At 47.0% G+C, this 25,561-nt stretch overlaps 1 protein-coding gene across 2 annotated transcripts in view; it reads right to left on the bottom strand.

Moving 5' to 3' along the window:
* Positions 1 to 269: 269 nt before the first annotated feature.
* Positions 270 to 25,561, bottom strand: part of Vang (Strabismus domain-containing protein Vang) — a 116,066-nt gene continuing 90,774 nt past the window's right edge. Inside the window, exons 1-5 of one of the 2 annotated variants that reach the window (XM_084606456.1) lie at positions 12,528 to 12,661; positions 9,163 to 10,220; positions 8,571 to 8,651; positions 7,754 to 7,952; positions 270 to 4,511 (exon numbers count right to left, since the gene is read on the bottom strand). In XM_084606456.1, the coding sequence (XP_084462582.1) occupies positions 4,084 to 4,511; positions 7,754 to 7,952; positions 8,571 to 8,651; positions 9,163 to 10,161 (1,707 nt within the window). In that variant the 5' untranslated portion in view covers positions 10,162 to 10,220; positions 12,528 to 12,661 and the 3' untranslated portion in view covers positions 270 to 4,083. Of the gene's footprint in view, positions 4,512 to 7,753; positions 7,953 to 8,570; positions 8,652 to 9,162; positions 10,221 to 12,527; positions 12,662 to 25,561 lie in introns of those variants that run through there. The other variant, XM_084606455.1, reaches the window with a different exon arrangement.

The following is a 25,561-nucleotide window of genomic DNA, read 5'->3' on the forward strand; positions in this document are numbered from 1 at the left end:
CTGTGCTTGGCCAATTCCAATTTCAGCGCATCAATTTCTGGGCTGCTAAAATAAGGTGCTGTTGCTATTAATATTGATCTTACTATTTTATAGATAAAAAGTGTGTTCAATACCTGATGTATAATATTGCCATCAATGCTTAAATGTCATTTGAAAAGTGCTTGCAATAGATAAAATTGCTTTAAACCTGAAAGTGCAGGATTTTCCCAGTCACTCTTGCTTGTCCCGGAAAAGAACTACGAGTATGGCAGGCAAGCACAGAAGCCAAGAATAATCATGTCCATTTATTGCATTCTCACATACTTGCAAGAGGCAGTGTGCTTCGGCAACAACATATAACTGGTCACACCAGAAACATGCGACAGTTCAGATGGAGAGCCCGAAACAATGTGCTTTAAGAGGTGTTTGCATATTATATTCATGAGAAATATAAGGTGAACTCTTCATTTTTCATGCCTGTTTGTTGTGGTGCTTGAACAGCGACAGTACAAATAAGACTCCCATTTTTCAAGCACTTATTCACGCCTTGAGAACAAGACAAGATGCATTTTTTAACTAAGGAAGCATATTTGATGATTACAAAACAATTTGTATGATTCCAATTCTGTAAATCTGTAACCAAATTATGTTACAGGAACATGATACACATAGCTACAGCAGCAAAAACATATCACATCAATGTTTTGTATCAACACTTTATTTGTGGCAGAAGAATTACTCTCATGTTTTCTTGGTGTCCAACTCGCATATTTACATAGAGATGGTATCAGTGAAGGTTACTTATATGCGATGAACCAATAAAACTCGGCTAACTTATTTGGCATTTTAAAGCAAGCAACAACTCTATTTCAAGCAAGAATGTCTTACTGCCATATATGTAGTGTCGGAAAACGGCATCAACATTTGATATGAAGTAATGATTGAACATAATTGATGAATTACAGATGTTACCATTTTTAAGACCCTACTGTCATTGTATTTTTTAATACAATGTCTCCTCTTCCCCACACATTCAGTTCGATACTCATGAACTTGAATGCACTGTGAAACAGGTATGCGCAACCTACATAATGACGGCCACTACAACTCTGTATTAGTGCAGAGCGTGGCTGAAAATGATTTTACCAACTGTGCACTGCTGACACCATGTTTGTGTATTTAAAAGGGTCTGAACACATTATAAATATCAAGATGACATCCAGGCTGACAACAGCTAGTGTGCTCTCGTCACACAAGATGTGTACATCCCTGAAAAGCTATGGTCAAGGGGTAGCGAAGGTATAAAGATGCATATAGACATGAGCTCAGTGAAACTAAAAATGTGGCACATAATGAGTATTTTAGGAAACAGTGCTTAGCTTAGTTGAACACGAATGACTTAAGCATGGTCAACTAGCTGTTGTGTCCACCATCTCTTATGCTGGAAGACGTTTGACAACAGCACATCTCGCGCTCAGAATGCCATACCTTCAGATCTCGTCTTCCTGAAAGCTACATTGCATCTACATGCAGTTACCAAGAGATTGGGCACAGAAACGCATATGGCTTTGCTAACTACAAAAACAAACTAGCATGGCCGGAAATGCAAAATACTGTGTAGGAGTCAATTTCACTCATTCATTGGCAATGCTCATCGGGATTTCAGAAAGAAACTTTCAACACTAGCTTTAGATGTTACGCATGTCAAGCGACTGCAAGCGAAATACCACCAGAATTGCTATGATAGCCTTTCAAATAATAAACTGGGCTTATTCATGACGCAGAATTATTTATAGTGGCTTTACCTCCAGGATACTCGACATCAGTTGGGTATGCATTCTGATAAGAGTAATTACAAAATAAAAATGTTGGCCCTCCTGCTGCCAGTTGCTCCACCTATAATTGTCAAATAAATAATCATGGCATACTTGCACAGCAGTCGTGCAGGACAGTTTGGCATTGGCATTCTAATAAAAAAATAACACTCATGAGATAGAAAAAAAAGACACACAACAAGGCAGCATGCTGTCTGCCACAAGACAGTTCTTTATATGGCATTGCTGGCAGCCATTTATTACATTCTATATATCTGCCTGATATGCATTATAGCTGTTCTTGTAGCGAGAAAAGAAAACAATGTCCTCACTATATATACATTCCAGCATACTTTCAAATTATACACCCACATCACTCGCATGTACACCATACAGCTATACAGTACAGCGCAGTGCTACGTCAAATGAGAAAATGTGCAAGTTTCAGTAATTCTTCATGCAATACGGCTGAGTCTTGACAGCTCATATCAGCTACATTACTGAGGCAATGGTCATGTTCTTTGAATGCTGTTTTGTGCTCCTGACATACTGAAATGGTGTACCACTGTCACAAGGCTTTGTGACACACATTTCAAACACAAAGTCTACCAAACTTGCAGTTCAAACTCGTCAGATGGTCTTCACCAGATGATGTAAGTGGGAGAGTATCACTGCTATACAATGGTGCCATATAGTTTTGATGGCCCCGAATTCCTGAAGGGACTCTGAAGATAAACTAAATTTGGCCTAGGCTGATCAATTATCGTTTAGTATAGACATCAAAAGTGTTTTCACAGAAAACAGAGCTCTTATATGCTAGAAAAAGCTGATAGGCATCTCAACCTCTTGCTATTTCACATGAGGTAAGATTTCCTGAAGAAAAAAAGAACAGGTGAAATATTAAGGCCCTAAATATTAAGTTTTTTTTTTTTGCATGACTTCCAATATTACACTTGGAAAAAAAAAAATGCTAAAAGAATTTAAAGTTAAACAAACCAACTCCATGACACCTGATGTTATCACTATAGAACTTTGCAATGAGGACTCCCTGGATGCTACAATACTATTCACTGGACTGCCGTGCACACTTCGCGCTAGCACAGTGAAGGCTACAGCAGAACCAGTTTCCAACCGTTTAGAGAGAAGAAATTTTGACAACTCCCTTGCCTGATGCAAACATCTATACCATTGCAAGTTAGCACAGAACTAGCAGGAAAAGGTAACCTAAATTTAACTATGTAGTTATCAGCGAGACAAGCACTTTTAGCTTCAAAACAAACGTCAATATAGTTGTGAGCAGTCTGGGTATGAAAATTTACTAAGGACGAAATGCTGATGGATTTGTCTTCAGTGTCCCTTCAAGAAAAAAAAGTATTGCTTGATGTTAGACTAACGAAGAGCAGCACATGGCAATGCATGTTAACACTGTAACTGGATATGTGACCCTTTTCGCATTGAAAGGCTGAGCAGCAAATTATTAACAGAAAAAGCAAGGTGATAGTTTTAAATGTGTCATATGAAATCCGTTTGAACACTGCATTTGATGTCTAATGTCTGAAGAATTTCTGAAGCATACTTGGTTTTTGAAATTTCAACATACAGCTAGCTACCTTCCTCAACATACACAGGTTTATCTGCAGCACAACTGACTCATGTCCTGTTGTTGCACACGTCTCCATTATTCTGACACTTGTGCGCTGATAATAGCAGGTTTTAAAAGCTTATAGTGCAACAGATATACAGACAAACCTGAATTACTTGTGTAATGCCTTCTTGAAGGTGTGACAGAGCCATTTTCAAAAGACAGCCCTAAGCTACACTAGAATTGCTGGAATTTATAGTGACACTTGGCAAATACTGCCAACTAAGAATGAAGTATCTCATATATATATATATATCTTGTGACCTAATGTACACTTCATATACACTTGCACCAAGCAAGGGTAATGCATTTACACTGTTCCAACTGTTTTAAATTGAACAGCTCTGTAGTGACAGCACGATGCGGAAGGGTACTTGAAAGTAAACTAGAAAAGCCAGCTTAACACTTTCACCTGGAAGCATACTGAAATTATCAGTGGACGACTTCCTGCTTATTAAAAAAGAGATACAGGCTGAACAGCAGCAGCGTATATATCACACCAGCATGCAATTTATTCAGCCTGATCACCCGCATATTCACACACTGCACCGCTGCTGAGACAGTTTCCCCTGGGATGGAAAATTCCATTTAAGGTTTGCTTGCACACAAGTCCAACGACTGGCCAGGGTACTCCTACCAGTCCCGACGTCACACTGAAGTCTCCGAGTTGAGCCGAAGCACAAAGCGGTTGGACTTCGGGTCCACGATCTCCTCGGTAACGTTGAAGTGCGGCAGGGCGTGTACGCTGACCAGCAGGGATACCTCGCCCTGCCTGAGGAGGAAGGTGACTCCGTGCTTCAGTGGCCGTGAGAGCAGCACATCGCAGACGAGCGCCCATGTCTGGACCGGGCGCAATTCGCGGTCGTCTTGCAGCACAGGTGTAGACTGGAGGTACTTCTCGAGGAATGCTTTTGGACTGAGGTCATAGTGAAGGCACTGGGCCAGGTGCTCCAGGATGCCCTGCATGGTGTGCCGTGGTTGCTGACGCGTGATGCGCAGGTACTTCTGCAGGGCGCGAGCCATGGATGGGAAGATGGCCTGCGCAGCCTCAGTTGGATCCATGGGAATGGCTGGCCCTGCAAGGCAGAAATGAGAAAGGAAGATGCAAGTTGTGGGCTTTGTTTTTTCATGGACTTTCGCTTTGAAATGTTTATCTTTGTCTCACTAGTTCGTCATAGCCAACCGCCGAGAGTTGTCCACTCCACAATTGATGACAGCAGGAATGTGAACCTTTAGAAGTATGGGTTCTTAGCAGTAAAGCTGTCCTAGAGGTATATATCTTTTGTGTTAGCATCCCACCAAGCATGCTCTAATATTCTGGTGCAATTTGCTCAACAGATGTTACTAAATGTAGATTGAGTGGCTATTTTGCCACTTTCCTTCTTTTCCTTGGTGCAGTCAGCTTTTCTTAGCATACACCAAGATCTTGCAGCTTCACTAGACTTTGCCTGTAACCAGATGAGTACCTTGGGTAGAACGAGGGGAAGAAGATGGCTATGAAAGAGAACTGAACAAGGGTTGAAAAGAAGCCTCAATTCACAAGGCAATATTTCGACACCGGGACTTGTCCTCATCTGGGCGGCGCAATCATCACTCCAAAGGTTTATATATGCCTTTGATTTTGAAGAAGAAAAGCAGAGGAGGGGAAGGGGGAAGCCCTTGTTTGGTTCTCTTTCATCCAGGTGAGTATCTTGAAACACGATCGTGTAGAGACTGCACAATGAATTTCTGGTAGCCACTTCTCATACCTTTCAGTGTTGATTTGCATGTGCCTTATTTGCTTTACTGTGGTTGTGAATACAGCCAACAGTATCCACAATCGGCATCACAAGCCAGCAGATGGCAGTCTTTGGAAAGCCAAAGCAGCAAACAATATTACATATCTTGAACAAGGACCCATGAAACGAGAACATGAACACATTGTGAACAAGAACATAAGCAAGAACCCATGAAAAATTCTTTTTGGCATCGAACTTCACATTAGTAGATGAATACAGATTATCTGCATATTCTTGTTTCGTGTAGCTTCCCTACGCACCCATAATTTTTGGAAAGAAGTGTTTTCTTGTTTTTTTTTTTTTTCCTAGCTATTTTCCAGCCCTCGAAATTTCTGGAATTTTTATATCTGCAATCCAATGCAGTCAAAAAGACAGCCACTTGGATAGTTTGCACTTCTGTAGATGAAGAAGGGCATTCAGAATTTCCAGACAACTGTCAAAATTACAGTGCTTTCCTGCAAGAGTTTTTATGCAGCTGTGTTTATTCTGTATGTTGATTTTTCAATACACACAGTGCAGCTCAGGCATGCTACCATAAGATTAGGCTTTATGTACGTGTCAGGGCCAGAAAAAAAATATGTCCTTCTCTATAAGGAGTCGCATAGCAATAAAGCTAGAAAAAGTCTAAATTTTTTTCAAGCTGCTCAAGGTCTGGCTGGTCAATGACTTCAATGAAGTCAGTACTATCCACCTTATCAGAACGCTTTTTAAGAATTTCTTTTTTTTTTACATAAGTTGTGGCTGCTTTTGATGTTTATTTCTTTTGGAAAAACAAACGTTTTTCGGTTAATTGTATGGTGCAACTACAAAATTTTGGGGGACACCTAAGCTGCTTTAAATGTATACATAACAATTTAATCGCTCCTGTTTGCTAACTATCCTTGTACATTTTTGGACTTTGCTGCCCGATTAATTATTAATACCTCAATTTGTTCCTCTAATATCTCACGCATATTTTTTAGTGTACATGTAGCGTAGCGCAAGGCCTACACAGCTTCAGCTGATTAACTAGGCTCAGCTGGGTTGAACCCCACCGACATTTTGCCTCACTGTTACATACACTATAGACAGTTGGTTGCAGTGATCGGCTTGTGGGCCTTGCTTCATTTAAATGTATTGACACCACCAAACTTTGAAAATATGCATCAAACATTATTGCTAGAGGTTTTAAAAAATGCTCAGGACAATTTGGGCTTTTTGCACACATGCGGTTCCCAGTACCTCCGCGCGACAATGCCAGCGCTGACCCTATTCAACACAAGTTTGTAGCGCTGGATGAAGCTCCTAGTTCCATGTACATCTTGCACCACGAGTCCGCAGGTGTGTTCATAGTGAGAAAAATATGCCTGGTTACTCCATTCTCATGACGATCCACAATTTGGACGCTGATTAAGGGACGGTTGTGAACTGCAAACAGTAGTGGGTGTTCTACTGGATGTTCTAAAGCAACTTGTCTAGTGATGTAAAAGTGGTGATAGCTATATTCTCAGGTTCTTGTCCACAATGCTCATTGGAATGTCTATGCTTCAGGGCCTTTCTGCTGGTGCCCGATTCCACTTCTTTAACAGAGTGACAAGTTTTACATCAAGAATACACAGTATATGTGGTACTATAGGGCGAGTTGGTTGTCTTTTATCACTCCATTCTAGCACAACAAAGACAAGGATAGCAACACCCGTATCGTATATCCTTCTGCCTATATCTTCATTGTGCTGGAACATACTAGAACAACACAATGACCAGACACGCCTTATACACTATGTTTTTTTCCAACTAGAGAGTCTTCACAAAAGTAATGAGGCAGATCTCATATAGAAAAGCCATTTTTACAAGATTTTCAGAATATTCTGACTTTAGACAAGTGCCGCAATTTTATGGCTGCTTTCTCAACGGTATGAGCGGTCTTGAGAAATGGCGAAATTGGGTACCAATGCTTCACAACATTGGCGAGAGCCTGATGAAAACCAAGACTGAGGACTTGCTGTTGAGGGGCAGTTTCGTTTATGCCCTAAAATCAACTCTTTTCAGTTTTACCTCATCCTATATATATATTTTTACTGGCAGATGTGTGCTAGCATCTATTAGTTAAAATAGAACAGCTATAATTAACAGTAATGCTCTGATTTGAATCTGTTCCAACACCTCTGGAATCAAATAATATAGCTTTTCTGGATTCTTCATGTACATGAAGCTGCAGGCATAATTATTTTCCCCAAAAGATACCCTATAGTGCGGTGGATGTGAATGATTCCTAAATACTATAAAATGGCAGTTTATAAGAAGTATGCTGAAAAATTCATTGAATTGCCTCATTTAGCAAGAACAATAAAACAGGCGAATAATGTCGTCTCCTTTTTATTACAAACTGCCGCTGCATTAATCCCATATAGTGCTACATTTTTACTGTTTCCTTAAAGCCTATCTAGTATGTTTGTGACTTTATGGCCCTCACTGCTATCATACAGCAGTCCAGAATGTTACAAGAACTGAATCAAGAAAAAGCAAAGGGAAAGAAAAAAAAGACGAGAAGAGTGACATACCATTTTCTTCTTGCATCCGTTTGATATGAGTGAAGGCCTCCTCAGCAGCCGATATAAGCCTGGCTCTGCGCTTGCGTACCCGCCTCTCGTACTCGTGCTCCTCATAAAACCGATCATTGTGACCTGACCGCCGGCCAGGCAGAACTGTCTGGTTCAGTGGAGCTTGGTCTTCTTCCACAACACCATCAACATCGTACACCTGCAAGCATGTAAACCACCACACACTGTTACAAAACGGTTGCCTGCATGCACCTTGAGGGCATGTGGGCAGCTGTGCTGAAAAAAATTAAGCAAAATAAACTGCTTTCTAAACACAAACCTTAATCGGAGAAGTTGGGCAAATAAATTTTTGAAAGTCAGTAATAAGAACATGATATGACTACAAATTTGCTTTTTGCGGTTTCCATAGACTGCACACAGTATGTTAGCGATTCCAGCTCATATCATGTATTTAATCAGACCATGTGAATGTGCATCCTATGTGCACGTGAATAAAAACTCCCACTTTGTTGCCAGACATCTATATTTTTGTATTCTTAGAGTTACACTTGTTGGTCCTACATTTATCCTTTCACAGTGTTTCATTTTTATTCACTTATTCATTGTCGTAGAGCAATGATCGATTCTTGCACGAGAAGAGGATGCCACCATCGTTTTCATAGACAAGCAAAATAAAGGGGAAAAAAATGGACACCTTTTCTGGATACTTTCCCTCCCCGGATACTCACCCTGGCATCCTGTTCCATTAAAGATGTTGAAATTCAACTCGACGAAATCATTCAAGTGGTGCTTCAACAAAAAATATTTTCGCACTTGCCTTGAAAGCTTGCTGCTGCTGTTGCTGCTTTCGATGGCGGCTGGGGACTGTCTCCAAGTATGGATTGTAAATTGGGAAATCCTGCAAAATGCAACAGCAGAATTATAAAACTGAAATTGTCAAGGTGTGCACATTGCACGTACAACATAACACGAAGGGCCACTTCAAGCCTGTGGTAGGCATTTAGGAATGGCAAAACAGTGCAGCTTGATCACAAAGTAAGGACATTTTAAATCTATGCCATGTGTTGCGGCCCCTTCCCTCAAGGAAGAAGTAATGGTAAGAGCTGCGTTGCACTGTAATACCACCACCACTGAAACAGCCTTGTACATAGTGTGCTTACAAAATTTAGTTGACGCAGGATCAGTAAATCGCCTTAATGCTGCCCAGAAGTTGTCACTTGCGTGGGCCCGTCCATGTTATGCAAGGCTCATAACCATGTATGCAGTGTACTATCGCTGTGTCGGAAATGCAAATCTGATTGCTCTAACTTCCTTCCTTCATGCAGGATCTTGGACCGCATTAGACTCTGTGTATAAATGAACCTGCCATGTGATGACTAAGCCTAAGACTGATAGGGTTTTTCACCCACCTGATAATACTTCTCCAGCATCCACACCGCTGCCCTTTGTATGCTCAGCTGGCCAACTGTGTAGCTTCTGCTCTGCCCATCAGGGGATCGCACAATCTTCACATAGTACTGAGGCTGCACCTGGCGTATTTCCACGAGCACGACGGCCATGTAGTGAATAAAAAGAAGCGAGTCCACCAGCGACAGGGCAAACTGCACAATGCTCAGGTAGGTTAGCTCATAGTCCTGGTAACGCCGCTCGTAGATGCGCACACTGAAGAAAAGCCAGTAGGAGAAGATGAACACAAACACCAGGGCAAGAACCACGGCCCTCATGATGAATATGCGCGGCATCGTTGCCCGCGGTCGGCGGACGAACAGGGCCCAGGTGGCAACCGCGAGGATGAGTAGCTTAAAGGCAAAGCTGATGAGAAGACCATCACACTCTGGCCCGCACTTCTGCACTTTCCACTCTAGCATCTCAATCCGTGGCAGTGCCACCATCACCATGGGCGATAGGAATGCTGCCAGGGAGAGGATGCTAGTGAGCACGGTGCCCGCCCACATGTGGCAGCGAAAGAGCCCTCCGGGCGTGCTTTCCTGCTCACGACCGAGTCTCGACACATCCTCGGCACTGATGGAGCGCTCGCTCGTGTTCCCCGTGATGGCTGTTGTGTTGTCTCCCCAGTTGTCATCCTGTGGAAGGATCTGCACCTCAATGACTTCATCCCTGCGGTCACCAACCTTGACCTGGGTCGGACATGATCGTGTGGAGCGATGTGAGTGCCGCCGGCTGGCACGGTATGACTGCTGTGGGCCTTCATCATGCTTCTGCTGTTGCTGCTGCTGGCGAGGCTGGTGGTGGTTCTGGACATTGTTGCTGTGGTTGTGGTGCCGAGAAGCAGAGGACCTCCGTGACCGCTCGCTGGGGCCAGACTTGACTGACTCGTTGTCATGCGACATCTTGTAGTTAGGTGGTAGCTGGATTCCCCCGTGGATTTCCCCCGACCAGAGGGACATGGCCAGGCCGCCAGGCCGCTGCTTTCACCCGCACCCTTCTTGCAGCCTCTGTTGTGTGCCTGCAATGGGGCAAAGAACACTGTTAGCCTGTCTCGCTTGCTGAACACTTCACCAAGCCCATGATTTTCACGAACGTTTTTGAGGTGCTGAATAGTTCCAAATATTTTCTTCCAAAATCACCAGCTGTGAATCATGAAAAAATATACAAGCACCTAAAAACTATATAGAGCCTTTGCCACAAGTATAGGACCTGGGCAGTTGGCTTCTAAGCGCATTCATAGAAATCCCAAACTTTTGAGGAGCAAGAATAAAAGTTCCTCTCCATTTCTAGAGACTGAGAATGCCGGAACGCACAGTAAGCCAAATTGTCTGGGCTCTAAACTTCGTCAAATGTCCCACTACTGTAACTTCCCTTATAATATGGACTGCATATAACTCAAGACACAGCAAACTAAGTCCCAGTGCAGAATATAAATTATTCTACAATGTGGCATCACCCAATTATGCCAGAGCAACACACAGATGTGATTGCCTTGCTCTCTTTGTGTGTTGATCCCCTTTTCCAGGGCAGACGCAGAGGGCACGCTTCGCGCACATGCGCGGGAACACACGCTTTCCTTGTAAAATTCTGGCCAGTTTGCGAACTGCCGCTTAAAATCCCTGGACCCTGACCTGAAGCTCCGCCTTCCACCTGGCCTACCTCGACGCAAAGAAACTTTGCTGTGCCGCCTGTGGGTTGGTGTAGCATTCACAAACTCGTATTCTTTTATGATAGGCATGGCAAACAACCCTGCATGTACGAACTGTGGATGCAGCGAGTCTATAGGCCACATTCTTTGTGAGTGCCCGATATACAGTGAGGAAAGGCAGTGTCTGTGCCGTACGCTGGTACGGCACAAACACTAGAGCATCTAGATGGACGCCCATTGAGTGAAATTAAGATTTTAGGTCCCTGGCCACGGCGATCGTCTTGGTGAAGGTCTCCCAGGCACTGCTCCACTTTATGAGAAGCACAGGCCTAATCGAAAGACTATGAGTTTGCTATGACATGACTGGGGCATGATGTGGCGTGTCTGTTATGTGACTGAACTAAACTTTTATATCCACTCATCCCCTTCCCCCAGTGCAGCGTAGCAAACCAGTTGCTTTTACTGGTTAACCTCCCTGCCTTTCCTCCTCATCTTCCTCCTCATCCTTGCACTCTGCAGAAACATTTGCTACCTGCTGTGGATTTGTGCAGGGACAAGGGCATCAAGGATAAAGATTCCACAGAAAGTGGGACTGCCGGCGACAAGAGAGGAAGATTTGCCGAAGTGGCAGACAACAATAAAAGCAGGAGCCATCTCCGGTTTCTGCAAGAAAACTGTTTACACGATTTCTTATCATATAAATTATAGGAAGTTTGCAAGAGAGAGAGAGAGAAAAAAAAAAGCCCTACCCATGCATGGAATTGATTTTGAAAGACCAAAATAAGGGTGTGGAAACACATGAACAAGGCTTCAGGCTTGGCTTGTAGGGTTTAAAGTCGCAGAGCGATCCAGGCTATGAAACGCCATAGTGGAGGACTCCGGAAATTTCGACATCGCACAGCGCACGGACATTCCTTTTCGCCTCTATTGAAACGCAGTCGCCGCGCGGTCGGGATCGAACCTGGGTGCTCCAGCTGCTCCAGCACCGTGGTCGGGAGGGTGCTGGATAGAATCGATGGTCGTGTTTGTAAACTGACGATGATTAATGCAATCATCATGTTGAATCAGCTCCGTAACTAGTGTTAACCGATCTAGTGTTTGGCGGGGCAAGAAACAAAGCACCGTTTCTAGATGCGCTAGTCAGTACAATTAAAGGTTTTCTGCTGGATAGAATCGATGGTCGTGTTTGTAAACTGACGATGATTAATGCAATCATCATGTTGAATCAGCTCCGTAACTAGTGTTAACCGATCGGCACAGCATATCAATATGGAGCTGAATGAAATGAAGAGCGAACAATGTCGCCCACAAGACAAAGAAGAAAGCATTAGAGGGTAGAGAGCAACAAGCACGCGTATTGCTAGTGCTGCCGTCACGTATGACAAAAGTGTCTTAGCGGCAAAGGCGAAGACAACACAACGCCAACAGATCTTAAAAGCCGTATGTAGCCGCACTCTTTCGCCTCAAAGACGTTGGGCATCAATGAGATCTTGGTTGCGGCATTGCTGTAGCTGTTCTTGGCACGGATAGTGGAAGTTGCACACTACCCGGAATTTGTAACAGCATTAACAGGGATTCGAACTCACGACCTCTAGCTCACGTGTAGAGCACGCTGCCTATGTCGCCACTGCACAGAGTTACCACACAGTCGTAAATGCCGAAGTCTCCAAGAGATACCTTCATCGCCGTGAGTGAAAGCCGCATTTTAACGTTTCAGGAACTTAAAGGCTCGATGCCTAGCTTGCAACTTGCTAACAGCCAACCGCTCAAATGCATACGCACAAATTACGTCCATGCGTACAAAGGCACGGCATAACCTCCGAGATCCCTGTGGCCAGCAACTTCGAAATTTTCTGACGGCGTCCACAGATGGCGCCACCAACATGGGCGCTGTTCGGCGTGCGAGACGTGAGAACGCGCCAGATTTGAATGGATCGCAATCAACTCGCTGGCAGATAACCAGAAAAAATAAAAAAATAAAATAATAATAGATAGGACACAACTGTAGAACATACTCGCAGTGGTTTACAAAACACGAACACTTGACAAGCCATCTGCAGGTTGTTGTAAGCCACTCCCCGCATTGTTCTCGGCAACCCGCAGCACTCCAGCAGATCCATTTCTTCAAACACCCTATTATTGCGCATCGCTCAATGGTTTCACAGACAGGTCAATGGATATTACAGTCTTCCAGCCAACTAAACAGCATGGCCGCACTATTTATGACCTGCGCTGGCGCTTGGTGGATCTCCTCTCTTGTTTTGTTATGGTTCTCGCGAAGTGTGCCGCGACCCGGCCGTCTTCACAAAAAGCCCCATGACCTCGAACGAGTCTGTTAGTACACTTGCGCGCAGTAATGGGCGAGGCTTGACGGCGGAGACGTATCTGTCTCCGGCTATTCGTGATGTCCACGCAATACTATGGGAAATAGCGAAAGAAGCACTGCGCCTTGCATGTTCTCATGTTCGAACCCGAACGGTCACGCTAATTGTAGCGTGGATATATATCGCGCCCCGAAAATTAAAAAAAAACAAAAAACAAACAAACAAACAAACAAAAAAAAAAAAACCCTCACTGTTTACAAACCAGATGCAGAAAATCCCGTTATTTATGGCGCAAGGTAAATATTTTGTCTTTATCCATACATAGTTAGCTATGCCCACAGATGCCAACCAAGGTTTGCTTGCACTTCGCCGTGAACGCATTTCTGTATACTGTTCTAATTCCCGGCGCGAACTTTGGGTAAGATTGCTCCGATCACATGGACAGAGAAGCAGTACCATATGTCAGCGGCGTATTGAGGAGCGGCCTGCGATGCCGGTCTAGCTGAACGGACTTGCCGAAGATGCATTCCACGTGAGCTAAATGTGCGAACTTGCAACGCGCGGTAAACCGTGCACTAACGATTTGCCACGCTATCACCTAGCAGACGTTGTGTATGTACGTCTCTCGCAAACGCATACTGCTGGCGCTCGGTGGATCTTTATTTTATTTTTATTATTATCCTCGTAAACATGCCGAGAGCTGACTGTCTTTCCATGGCCATAATTAAAGCCAAATTACAGCGCTAATTCAACACAACGTACGCGTTAAACTGCTTGTTTTATATGTCTACAGAATTCCTTTATGCTATAGGGAAAGCTTTTGTCGCCGCCCATGAGGGTTTCTTAAAGGGCACTTCATCCACAGCAGGAGTGACCGGTACGATGATGCTTCGCATAATTGTCTTGGTCAGTGATGGATCGAAAACTTAGGAAGCAACAACTGCGTTGTGATGCTATCATCTGCGTGTTAAATTACTTCAGCAGTGCATTTTTCACTTTTCCGATAACTCGAACGCAAGTATTAGCATTAGGAAACTTTGACAGCATTTCTTCGAAGTTTGCCTCGAGAAGAGTCCACGTTGTATGCTCTCACAAAGTCGAAGCCAAATATGAAATCTCATCTGCCCGGCACTGTCACTGTGAATGAAGTGCAGCGCCGTCACGTTTACTTCCTTCAAGGCAATATCAGGAAACTCATTACTCCATTCGCTCATCTCTATCCCCTCGTGAAGGGTTAGCCAACCGGGGTTAACCTCACTGTCTTCTCTCTCTCTTTCTCTCGCAATCCACTTGGTCGAGCCATGACACGCAAGCGGCGGACCAAGTATACCACGCACTCACGAGCTGTTGTTGCTGTTGCGGCAGCGGGTGGCGGCGCTAAAGAGGTGTTGCGGGTGCGGGCGGTTCTCGTCTCGCAAAGCTATCACAGTCCTGTGATCGGGGACGTGCGTGTTGCCTGCTGCCGCAAGAAACGGTGCACATTACATCCTCGTTCTTCATCTTTCAAGCGAGACAAGTGAGCGCTCCATTCAGAGTAAATCACCCCCGTCGCGGAACGCAGCGCGAAACCGTATAAGACCGGGAAGCAACTCGACGCCATCGAAGAAAAAGAACAAGGCGAAGCAGCGTTGCTGCCGCCGGGTGGCTTCGGCGCGTCGACCCCGTCCGCGCAGAACACGCGACGGAGCGATGGACGGCTCCTCCTTCGTCTCGGAAGACGGGAGATTGCGCCGCTACTCTGCAACGAGACCATCGTTGCCACTGGGATGGGAGGCTGTAGAATCTGTAGCGAGGTGGCTAGGCTTGAGGCCGGCTATAGGCAGTCGGTTGCACAAGGGCTTGAGAGCGTGGGGCTGCGGGCGGACCTGTTTTCTCAGAGCCCCGTGCAAAGATGCGATGCTGGACCAAAATATGGCAGTGCCACGCCCCTTGGCTTTTCGGCACCCCTCTTCACGCCTGTGTTCTGTTTCTGGTTTACTTCTGCCGCAGATAAGGTTTTCGTAGCCTGTTTAGCGTGACCAGTAAGTGTGGTCAAAATGCTCGCCCGATGTATATGCCAGTTTAAAAAAGAAAACAAAGAGTTGTGTCAACAACATAAACAGCAGAGCAAATCGACCTTCTGGGAGTCTTCTTAGTCTTCTGTGGTAGGCAATGTAGAGACGACAAATCGAATACAACAATTACGTGTCAGGGATGCGAATATGCTCACGAGTCTTGGTTATTAAAGAACGACGTTCGAATACTAAGAGAAAGCAAGACACTTTAACCAAATAACTCAGTGCAAGCTGCGGTCTTGGCGCGAATCCTGTTGTAACTGGTGTCATTAGCTAGGCTTAGTGAAGCCGGGTGACGTTCGTACTGATTTAAGTATAGTGCGTGCCACTAACTGCACTCATGAAAGCACTTGAAGGAACGCAAGGACAGCGACCCAACACACCGAGAAGTAAGGGATGTCGGTCGGGAGTTAGGGCTGTGCGGAGGAAGCGGAACGCCTATAGATGGCAGCCCAGGAGCAGGCTCAACGTAAGTTATCATAACCGGAATATATTGGAATATATGCCCCTCATAGTCGTGGAACAGGAAGGGGCGAATTAATGGTTGATTCTTGAAAGGGGCAGTCGGGAGGCGGTTTCGTTTGAACCTTGAATTTCTTGTAGTTTTTTCAGTCCAAAAAGCAGAATGGGTGAAAGCTTGGCTGTTCTCCCTATAATTGAAAGCATGGTTGTTCTCCCTATAATTTCTGGCTTGAAATGCACTTTTCATAAATCCACCCTCGAGCACATGGCGCTCGGTAATGACAGGCCGTGAGTTCGAATCCGTGTGGCAGTGCTGACGTTACAAACTCTGGGTATAGCCGCCAACTTTTCAAGAACAGCTAGAACGTTGCCGCATCTAAGATCTCATTGCTGTCCGCATGCGAAAGAGTGCGGTTACAGACGCGGCGGGTGTCCAAGATCTGTTGGTGTTGTGCTATCTACATCTTCGAACTTCGCAGTTGCCTCTGGAACTGCTTGCGTGCATGTGCGACAGCCACAACGCGTCTAAAACAAATGTTTTGCCTTGAGGAGAGAACTAACGCAGCTTCATTCTATATAAGAATTAAAAAAATATTTGCGGAGACCCGCTGTTCCACGATTCCTTCCCTCTGGTTTCCATACCCACCCCTCTGGAAGCCTTGCGCGCAAAATACTTGAAGGCGACGGGGTTCATACCACACGCCGCGCCCAGCTATCCACGTGACCGTGTACAAGCGGAAATGATATACACGCAGACATTTTTATTTACGGCCGAGTTGGGCGGGCCTAGGCCGCGTTGACCGACGCGCCGCGGCTACATGAGAGCCGGACCAACCCTTCTCGCGACACATGCGGTCTTTTCCTCTCTGTACTTTGCAATGCACTTCCAGCCTCAGTCACCAGAACAAAAAGCGTCGTGGCACAGATATATGCTTGGACTGTGCGTGACCGCGCGTCTCCATATACCACATCGCAACAGGCTCGCTGGGTGGGAAAAACAGCCTCTGGCAGGGCCATGGTAGATGGAAAGCCAGGGCGAATCCTTGGCGGTAGTCTTGGTCTTACGTTTTCTTTTTTTTTTCTTTTTTTATTCAATACGGTGTCGTTTATTTCGTTCGTTTCCTTTTATTGCTTCTTTCAGCCACAACCAACGACATTAACGAAGTGACGTGGATTCGTTCCATCCGCCACACGCACAGTGTGCAGTCGCCGCCATCTTCAAGCGACGGTCCCCCAGACGGGAGGCGTGTCTATACGAATGAGTCACCGAGAAACCGCGTCGGTCGGGAACCTCGCGGTTCTCGCCAGCGTCATCACATGCCTGGCAACGATGTCGCGGAGGGTCTTCCCTCCCACTCGGGGGTGCAAGGGCGCGCGGAAGATGTGTAGGTGTGCGGGGAAGTGGGCTCCGAGCACCGCGCACCGAGGAAGGTAATTTCGCACACCGGGTGAGCCTCGATCGATACTGGCGGAGTGCAAGACACGAGGGACCGCTCACTCAGTGCTGCCGGAAAATGCATGCTGCGCTGTGTTAACTTAGCATATGCGGCATGCGCGAAGTCGACGATGTGTTGACAGTTTCTTTCGAGATGCCCCGCCTAGCTGCTAGTCTCTTGAATATGTCGTCCTTGATTTGTTACGCTCCTCGTGGGCCACAAAGAAACAGTGAACGAACAACTATCCCAAAATTCAATAATTTCCACGAGGAAGCGCCTAGGTGGTCTCTACCAGAGCAAAAACAAAAGAGCGCGTTTTTGACAATAATTCGTACAAAACTGCAAGCGGCCAGAGGAGAGTACCTATGGATACACTGATTTTTTTTATGGCAAAATCTTACGATATGCGAAAAAAGTGCGTTCATAAACACATTTTCCATTGGAAAAAATGCCTTCGTCAAGAATTTCTGAGTATCCACGGACCAAAGGGCTGGGACAGCGCTCGCATTCTCGCATGTGGCTTTGTCTCTTACATGCAGCTGGTAATACGAATTAATCCCCAAACATTGCACTCTCTTACAATCGGCCAAGGTTAGTCCATTTAATATAAGAGACAGCGACGACGCCCTGAATTAGCTAAAAAGCATATTGTGCAGTGAAGCATGCCGAAAAGTGCCTGGAAGACGAAATAAAACCATCCTTTTTGACTGATATATGAATATGTATGAAGCACGTCCCGTGAGCTCGAAGACTGCGAGCTGCAACATTCCATTCTGCGCACAGAAGCCTCAAACTCAATGCGGCTTCCACGTTCCCCGCAAAACCCCGATAGGAAATGCAGGCACAGAACCGCAGAGAATGATGACTGTATTTGATCCTACACTGGGCTCATGAGCAGACACAGGGCCCATCATAGTCTACCAAGGACGCGGGATGGAATCCCGGCCTCGGCGGCCGCTTTTCGATGGAGGCGAAAAGCAAGGCGCCCGTGTGCTGTGCGATGTCAGTGCTCGTTAAAGAACCCCAGGTGGTCGAACTTTCGGAGTCCTCCACTACGGCGTCTCTCATAGCCTGAGTCGCTTTGAGACGTTAAACCCCACAAATCCAAAACCAAACCATCATAGTTGGACAGGAGCAAACCAGCAAATGAAAGCGAGGGACAGCGAAAAGGGGTAGCAATTTTTTTATTAATGGCGAAAGCTACACTACGCTAGGTTTTCAAGCCGTCGGCGTGGCGCCGTGTTACCGTAGTACCGTGAAAGAAGAAGAAGAAGAAGAATAAGAAGAAGAAGAAGAAGAACGCTAATGCTTTCGCTCCACGTTTGTTTCAGCAGCGTTGAACCCTTCTCATTTTTTTCAATTCCGCAATACTTGCTCTCCGTGCAGGAGCATGTTACGAGAAAACCGAGGGGTCATGCTCACGGCGGGAGCAGCAGGCCAGAGAGCCAGTTCGCGCACCCATCCCGCGCGAGGGGAAATACGACGCGACGCCCTGAATTATTCACTCGAGGGGGCAAGTGCGCTTTGCCCCAGGACAAGTGAATGGACTGTTGCAGTCTCCTTGTTACGACCGGCGGGGTGCACCGCCAGAGCGAGGAAAGTGAGGAGGATAGCTGACGAGGTCATTATATGGGGCTTTCGCGAAACTGGGCTCTAACTCCTGCATGGTGGCCGCCAGCCGCAAAGACGGTGCTCTGATCATCGCACTAATTTATCTGAAAGCAGCTCGGACGCCTGTTAAATAAAAATTTTGCAAAGCCGAGAAGGCAAAAAGAGATGTACACAAAGGCGCTCCACAATATGCACAAAAGGTTCAGAATGGTTAAGTTGGTGCATGTTCTTGATCAACGGAGGAGCACGAGTTGTCATCCTGGTGTGATTTGGTACCGCACTATACAGAACCTGTCCGTGCGAGCCGATGCACAAATGCGATTGTGCGCGAAATAATCGAGACGCTTTAATCAAAAACAATGAGGGCGCGGCTGCCAGTGGTGCTTCTATAAGGGCTCTCCGTAGGAATAAAACTTAATTGCTCGAAACCTTCTTGTGACGATATTTTCTTCATGTGAGACATTTGTAATTCCCCAGTTATTCAGTTGCTGGTCCACGAAACTTTTTATTTTGTTGACCGCTTATTTTTTTGTATCTGGCAGTTTATATTGCTTTTTTTTTTTTACTTTTTTAAATCACAATACTGTTTTTGCTACGAATATGTGGCACTGTTCTTGCTACTATCTTCAATTTTTCTCTCTCCATCAGCTCGAGGCAAAGCGAAGCCTTCATGCGTGCGTCATAAAATAGCCAGCTTTTGCGCATGTCGTCTAAAACCGTCTTGTTTTGCTGACCTACGGGCTCACACGTTATCGTATGATCAGCTGGGCTCTTGGTCTTGAGGCGACATGTCACGTAACGTGATTTCCAGCGTCTATAAATGTGTGTCCTGTTCCGTGGGATAAACAGTTGTATATAGCGCCCGCTTGCGCGTCTTCTTTAGCATCCTTATAGGTCGAGATCTATGGAGGCCGGTCGAGGCTATTTTCAAGAGCTAATGCTTCTTCCTCTATTTCATCTTCCTGTTTTTACGAGCTCACCTAACAGCATGGATGACCCATGTACACAATGTAAGTTCATGTATAGTGTACGCACTGTTATCCGAGCGAGCTTTAACTTTGATATCCAGATGATTTCAGCAGTGTGGACGAGATATTGAGCAAAAAAACAAAAGCAAACAAACAAAAAAAAGACACCCACAAGAATGCATATCTCCGCAATAAGAAAAACACGAGAACCAGCAATGCCTGCAACATGCCTGTCGCACGTCCTGCACGCAAACCAGCGCGCGTGGTGTGCACGCTTCAAGGATACTTCAATGTTCCACATGAAACTCAATTTTTCGAATTTTCTGCACGTGAGCACTCAGGCCGCGCTCTGGAAAGCTGTCGTCCAGTCGTAGTCTGCACCGGCGTCAACGCAACCAATCAAGCGGCAACAGTAAGGTCCTTGACTTCTTTACGGAGCTGATAGCCGACAAGCAAGGTGTGAGTTTTGTGCACCGGCGTTGCGCCACAGCTGCCTGTTCTCGGAAGGAAAGCACGCTCCGGGAAGTTATTATTTTGCACTCACATCCCGCTTTCTGACCACCGTGCGGATTACTTATGTCCGTGATGTGACTGAGTTCCGAAATCCCTCTTCGCGTGAGGTCTTGAAAGCGACGCCAGTTGAGGAGCGCTACTCCAACAATTACTTCATTTCTGTTTACTTTTCTGCGTGCTTTGAAGGGTGGAGAGAGAGAGAGAGAGAGAGAGAGAGAGAGAGAGGGGGGGGGGGGGGCCGTTTCTGAACACCGATCGCGATCCAACAACGACGGACGAGCTTTGACACCTTGACGCCTCAAGAAACCAGCCACTAGTTTGCGCTTCAGATTTTACCGTATAACCAAGGCGTGAGACTTCTACGCACTAAAAATGTTACCTGTTACCTAAAATGTTAAGGCCGTATCAAAAGCTTTTGAGAAATCGATGAGTATGATGTCGATTTGGTTGCCGGCATCTATGTCGAGAAGAATGTCATATGAAAATTCGGTTTGCTGAATAACTGTACTAAAACCCCTACGAAACCCGCGTTGGAGCCTTTGACAGAAGATTATTTGTTCCTAGGAACTCCATAATATGTTTATAAATCATGTGTTCTAAGATCTTACATCAATGTGCTGTGAAAGGGATGGGTCTATAGTTGAAAAGAATTTGCTTCTTGCCGGATTTATCGAGTGGAAGCAGAGTGGCCAGTTTCCACGAGGAAGGGACGATGCCAGTCGAAAGAGATAAATCCGCCGAATGTTCCCTGTGGAGCCAACGCTCTAAAACGCGGGCGCTATTTTTCTGATCAGCCAAAATACATCGCTAACCTTCGGCTACATGCGCATATCACTTCACTGTATCACACCGTTGTAAAAACTCCCTAACAAGAATATCGGACTGTAATCTCCCCTCCTCTCGCCTCGTAAAAATAACTTAGAGAGATCGCTCGACGGAGTAATATTTTATAGCGTGTGATCCGCACAACACCGGCACTCCCAGAACGGCTGAAAGGTCAGACAAATTCACCAGTGACGCTGTGGCTCAGGTGCAAGAGGATGCCGTGCGAAACCTTCTTCTGCATATCCGGTAGATCGTGCAGGCTTTTATCGCATTTTTCCTTCTGGCTCATTCGGAGGAGTCAGGGACGACTATTACGTTTTGGAGAAAGACGCGCACACATATAGCTATCGCAATGGTGCTGGCGTAGAAAAAAAAAAAAAAAACAAATAGAAACTTCGCGCCTTCAACGTTCTGCTTCATCGAGCAAGTAGTCCGTCGCTTCTGAGCGCGCTCCGAATCTTGCAACAGGACCAGCTATCTGTCTCCCGCTCGTTTCAGGGCAGCGATATTCTGATGGTAAACATTCAAAAACGGTACCAAAGGGCGGGGTCAAGGGGACTACGTGCCTGCACCAGGGCGAGCCGCCATTACACCGTCATTACTACGATACCGGAGCCGGGTAGGGTTCTTGCACACGTGATTAACCCGCAGGCAGGCAAGAAACGCGACGGTGACAAGAGAGGCACAGCCGGGCAACTCGGTGTGTCCGGCCCCGGAATCGGAGCAACAAACCGGCGTGCGTGATCCTAGCTCCCTGGCCTTTCTGTTTTCTTCTCAACTTCTGTGTTTCTTTTCGAGTTCGTTCCGTTGCGGACGCGAGACGGGTCGTCGGACGAGGAAGAGAAGAAAGACGGGAGCGGAGAGGGGTCTCTAACCGGTCGTTACCGGCGGCGGCACCGTAGCGTGCACGGCACCGACTCGACATCGCGAGAGCCTCAGCGACGACGCTCCTCCGCTGCGAGAACAGCCGCGCACGAAGACGAGGACGGCCGGCGGCAAAACGCCGAGCGCGACGAGGCGCGGCCCGTTCGGTCGGCGCCGGGGTCAACCACGTCGTCGCTCGCCGCGTCGCAGCGGCCCCGTCGCGGTGTCTCGCTCCGCTCTTGCGCGCATCGTCGTCGTGTCAGACTGAATAATGCCAGAATGGGAAGCCAGCGAGCACGCGCGCTCGCGACCCTTGCTGGGGACAATGGCGTTAAACTGTCGCTCCGCGGAAGACTGCGCTCACGCACACGTAGAAACGCAGGGACAGAGAAGAGAAGATAAAAAAAAAAAAAATAGGGAGGGGGGGAGGGGGGGGGCACGTTACATACGCGGTGTGACGTCTTTTAAGCGAACACACCAGCGCTCAATACGGTGTCGTCTTTTGCGCGCAAGATTCGTAAAACTTGAACGCGCCCGCAAAGAAAGCCTAAAGCGCGAGAGCATTTCGTCGGCATGAGACGTGACCTTTCGTAATTCGAAGCTTTGTCCCCATAAATTGCGTGAAATTTGCAATTTAAGTCGCGAGCGAAAACGAGCGGTAATTCCGCGAATTGAGCGTCATGCGCTTGTGCTTTTGCGCATGCAATCCAAGCCAGAATGGATTAAAAGGCGCGTAGATTCTTGGGCGAGAGTAATTGTGCGGTTCCGTAAACAACGGTCCCTCAGGGAACAACAGCTTATTCCCTCGGATGCTAACCGAAACAGGGATCGTCAGCCACAGATAGGCGCGCCACGGACTAACCATTTAGCCGCGGGGGCAAAATTATAGTCATGCTTTGCCACGCCCGGCCAAGAGTGCTGCAAATACGCCCTCGAATAAAATTTGCGCTCAAATGCGGACAAAATAAACCCCAGTAACGTTAAACAGGGCGCAGTGACTTCAATAAGCGGAACAGGGACAAACGGCCGTTCTTTCAGAACACGGCCGAAATTAGCCGGCAGACACGTGCTTAGACCTGATTCGTATCACATATAATATGCCGCTCTCCGTTGTTCCCAGAAACCGCTAACGCATACTTAGGCGCAATATAACCGGTCATAACAAAGCTTCGCATTGTGGTCGAGTACGCGCGCGTACAACGACAGCGCCTAGTCCGCGATAAGAGTGCCATTGCGCACAACGACCTTCGAGGCGATCCCTCTGGATTCGAGAGCAGAAAACAGCAATTACCGCGGATTCGCTGAGCTGCCGAAATTGCAGAGCCATGGGCACGCGAAGTATACTAAAACAATGCCGACCAGAGGCCTCTGTAAACGGAGCGAAAGACAAAACGGGTCGTGCAAGGTTTTCGGCACAACGCGACGATTACGGGCGCACGTCGCCATTATAGGCGTTATAGATAAAAGCTCCAGCGAAGTAAACGACTGCCTATGTGCCCTTCCCCCCTCCCCTCCTATAGACGGCCGTTAGCTTTACCCCGCACAGTCATTCCTGTAGAGTTTTACGGGGCCGTTCGTTGTCCCGTTCTTTGAAGGAAAAGCAATAATTACAACCAAGAGAGACAACGGGCGCGGGTCTAATTGTCCGGACAGCGCTCAAGAGACGACGGCATACAGCATATAAGCAAGGAGAGACACGCAAGTATTAAGGTAAAGAGGAAAAAAAAAAAGCGGGCAACACGACTGTCTTAAGAATTCTACGGTATCTTGGACGCTCAAGTCACAAAACGAGGACTGCTTGAGCATGTAGATCGATAGATGACCATAAATTGGCAGTGATCAAACCCTACTCGGAGGCATACACATTCATCGACTAGGGCACGCGATGGTTCGGGATACAGCGGACTGGCGTATAACACCAACACCCAAGAATACCTTTCTTTATTCCTTTCTTTTAACCATCTATGTCATCAAAACAGGGCACCTGCGCCAAGGGCGGCTAAAAGCAGCAGAAAGCATTTACACATTTACGCAAGAAGTAACCCGCCGAATCGACTAGAGCAGGCGCCGGCGTTTACAACAAGGACACACCAGATGCAGATCTTACCATGAAGCACAGCCCCGAAGACGCTTCGTCAAATTCAGGGCCGATAATGCCGGTTCCCGAGTTTGATCACGCGAAATTACGCCCGTCGTTGCCGAGGACCCAAGGTGGGTCTTCCTCGTCCAGGCGGCCAGGAACGCGATGAACGCACTCGGTATAGGACTTCGCTGGGCGCCACGTGTGTTTATAATGCTCACGGTCATGCAAGGGACATCGATACATTAGGAGCACGGCACACAGGCGCCGCCGCTCCCTGCACTCGATCTAGAGTGAAGGCGCCGCAGGCTCATAGGGCGCCCCCCACTGCAGAGGCAGCTCGCTGAGGCCCCTCCCCCGTTTTCTGACCACCTTCACATGCAGTAAAAACTATGTGGACGCAAGAGCAGAAGGAGCGAAGTCCGTTATACAGGCGGGCGCTATAGTGGACGCCACGCGTTATACATCACTGTCCCATTTTGGGGACTTTCCAGGGAGGTGGTGCATACAGTGCTGCTCGCAGAATGAGTGCGTGAGTGTTCTCAACCGTTGGCGGGTCGATTGAAGGAAAACACAATGAAAAGAAGCAGGCAGTGCAGCTCTTCGTGCCTAGAGAACGCTGGCTCGTGCGACCGGAGTGCGAAACGTGATCGAAGTGCCGACCGGGTGGGAGCAATTAGCGTCTCCCTCCTTCTCTCTTTCTAATACCTCTCGGGGGACCTCATCAAAGAGCCATCGCTCACGATTCCCTCGCGCCCGCGGGCAGCGGTGCAGTCCGGAGACGAGGGTTGGAAACTTTTCCGCGACGGAAGGGGGGGGGGGGGGGGGAAGGAAACCACCACCACTCATGAGATACGGCGAGCGAGTGAGGAGTACGCGCGGATCCTAACGGAGCTTCGAGACTGTATGCACACGAACGAGACCGCGATGGCCGAGTTTCATCCTCGGACGCACTCGTCCATCTTCCGTGGCCACGTGGCTGAGCTCAACGAAGCAAGGAGTCAGGCCGTGAAAGGGCATGAAAAACTACCGGTTGCCGACCGCTGAGGCGAAGCATCTCAGTGGGCTGAGAGAGAGAGAGAGAGAGAGAGAGAGAGAGAGAGAGAGAGAGAGAGAGAGAGAGAGAGAGAGAGAGAGAGAGAGAGAGAGAGAGAGATAACAACAACACGCGCACACATAACGAGGCACAGGAAGGATTACACAGATGAGGCGCCGTGATCCTCACATCAAACAAATTTTAAAACGCTCACAAAAGGCGCCCCATTGATAGTGTTTATGGGGAGTCTAGGTTAGGTAATGGCAACCCACTCCAGTATTTCCTGCCAAGAAAACCCTATGGCCAGTCACAATACCATTAATGATATGACGCCGGAAGATGAGCCCCCCAGGTTGGAAGGCGTCCCACATGTTACTGGGGATGAACAAAGGGCGATTCCTAGTAGCTCCAGGACGAATGAAGCGGCTGGGCTAAAGCCAAAAGGACGCTCAGTTGTGGATGTGTCGGGAAGCGACCGGAAAGTCCGATGTTGCAAGGAGATATATCACATAGCAACATGGAATGTAAGATCTATGAC

This window comes from Amblyomma maculatum, chromosome 6 (assembly GCF_055883805.1).
Source record: "Amblyomma maculatum isolate TAMU_Amacu chromosome 6, ASM5588380v1, whole genome shotgun sequence".
In the NCBI taxonomy this organism is placed as follows: domain Eukaryota; kingdom Metazoa; phylum Arthropoda; class Arachnida; order Ixodida; family Ixodidae; genus Amblyomma; species Amblyomma maculatum.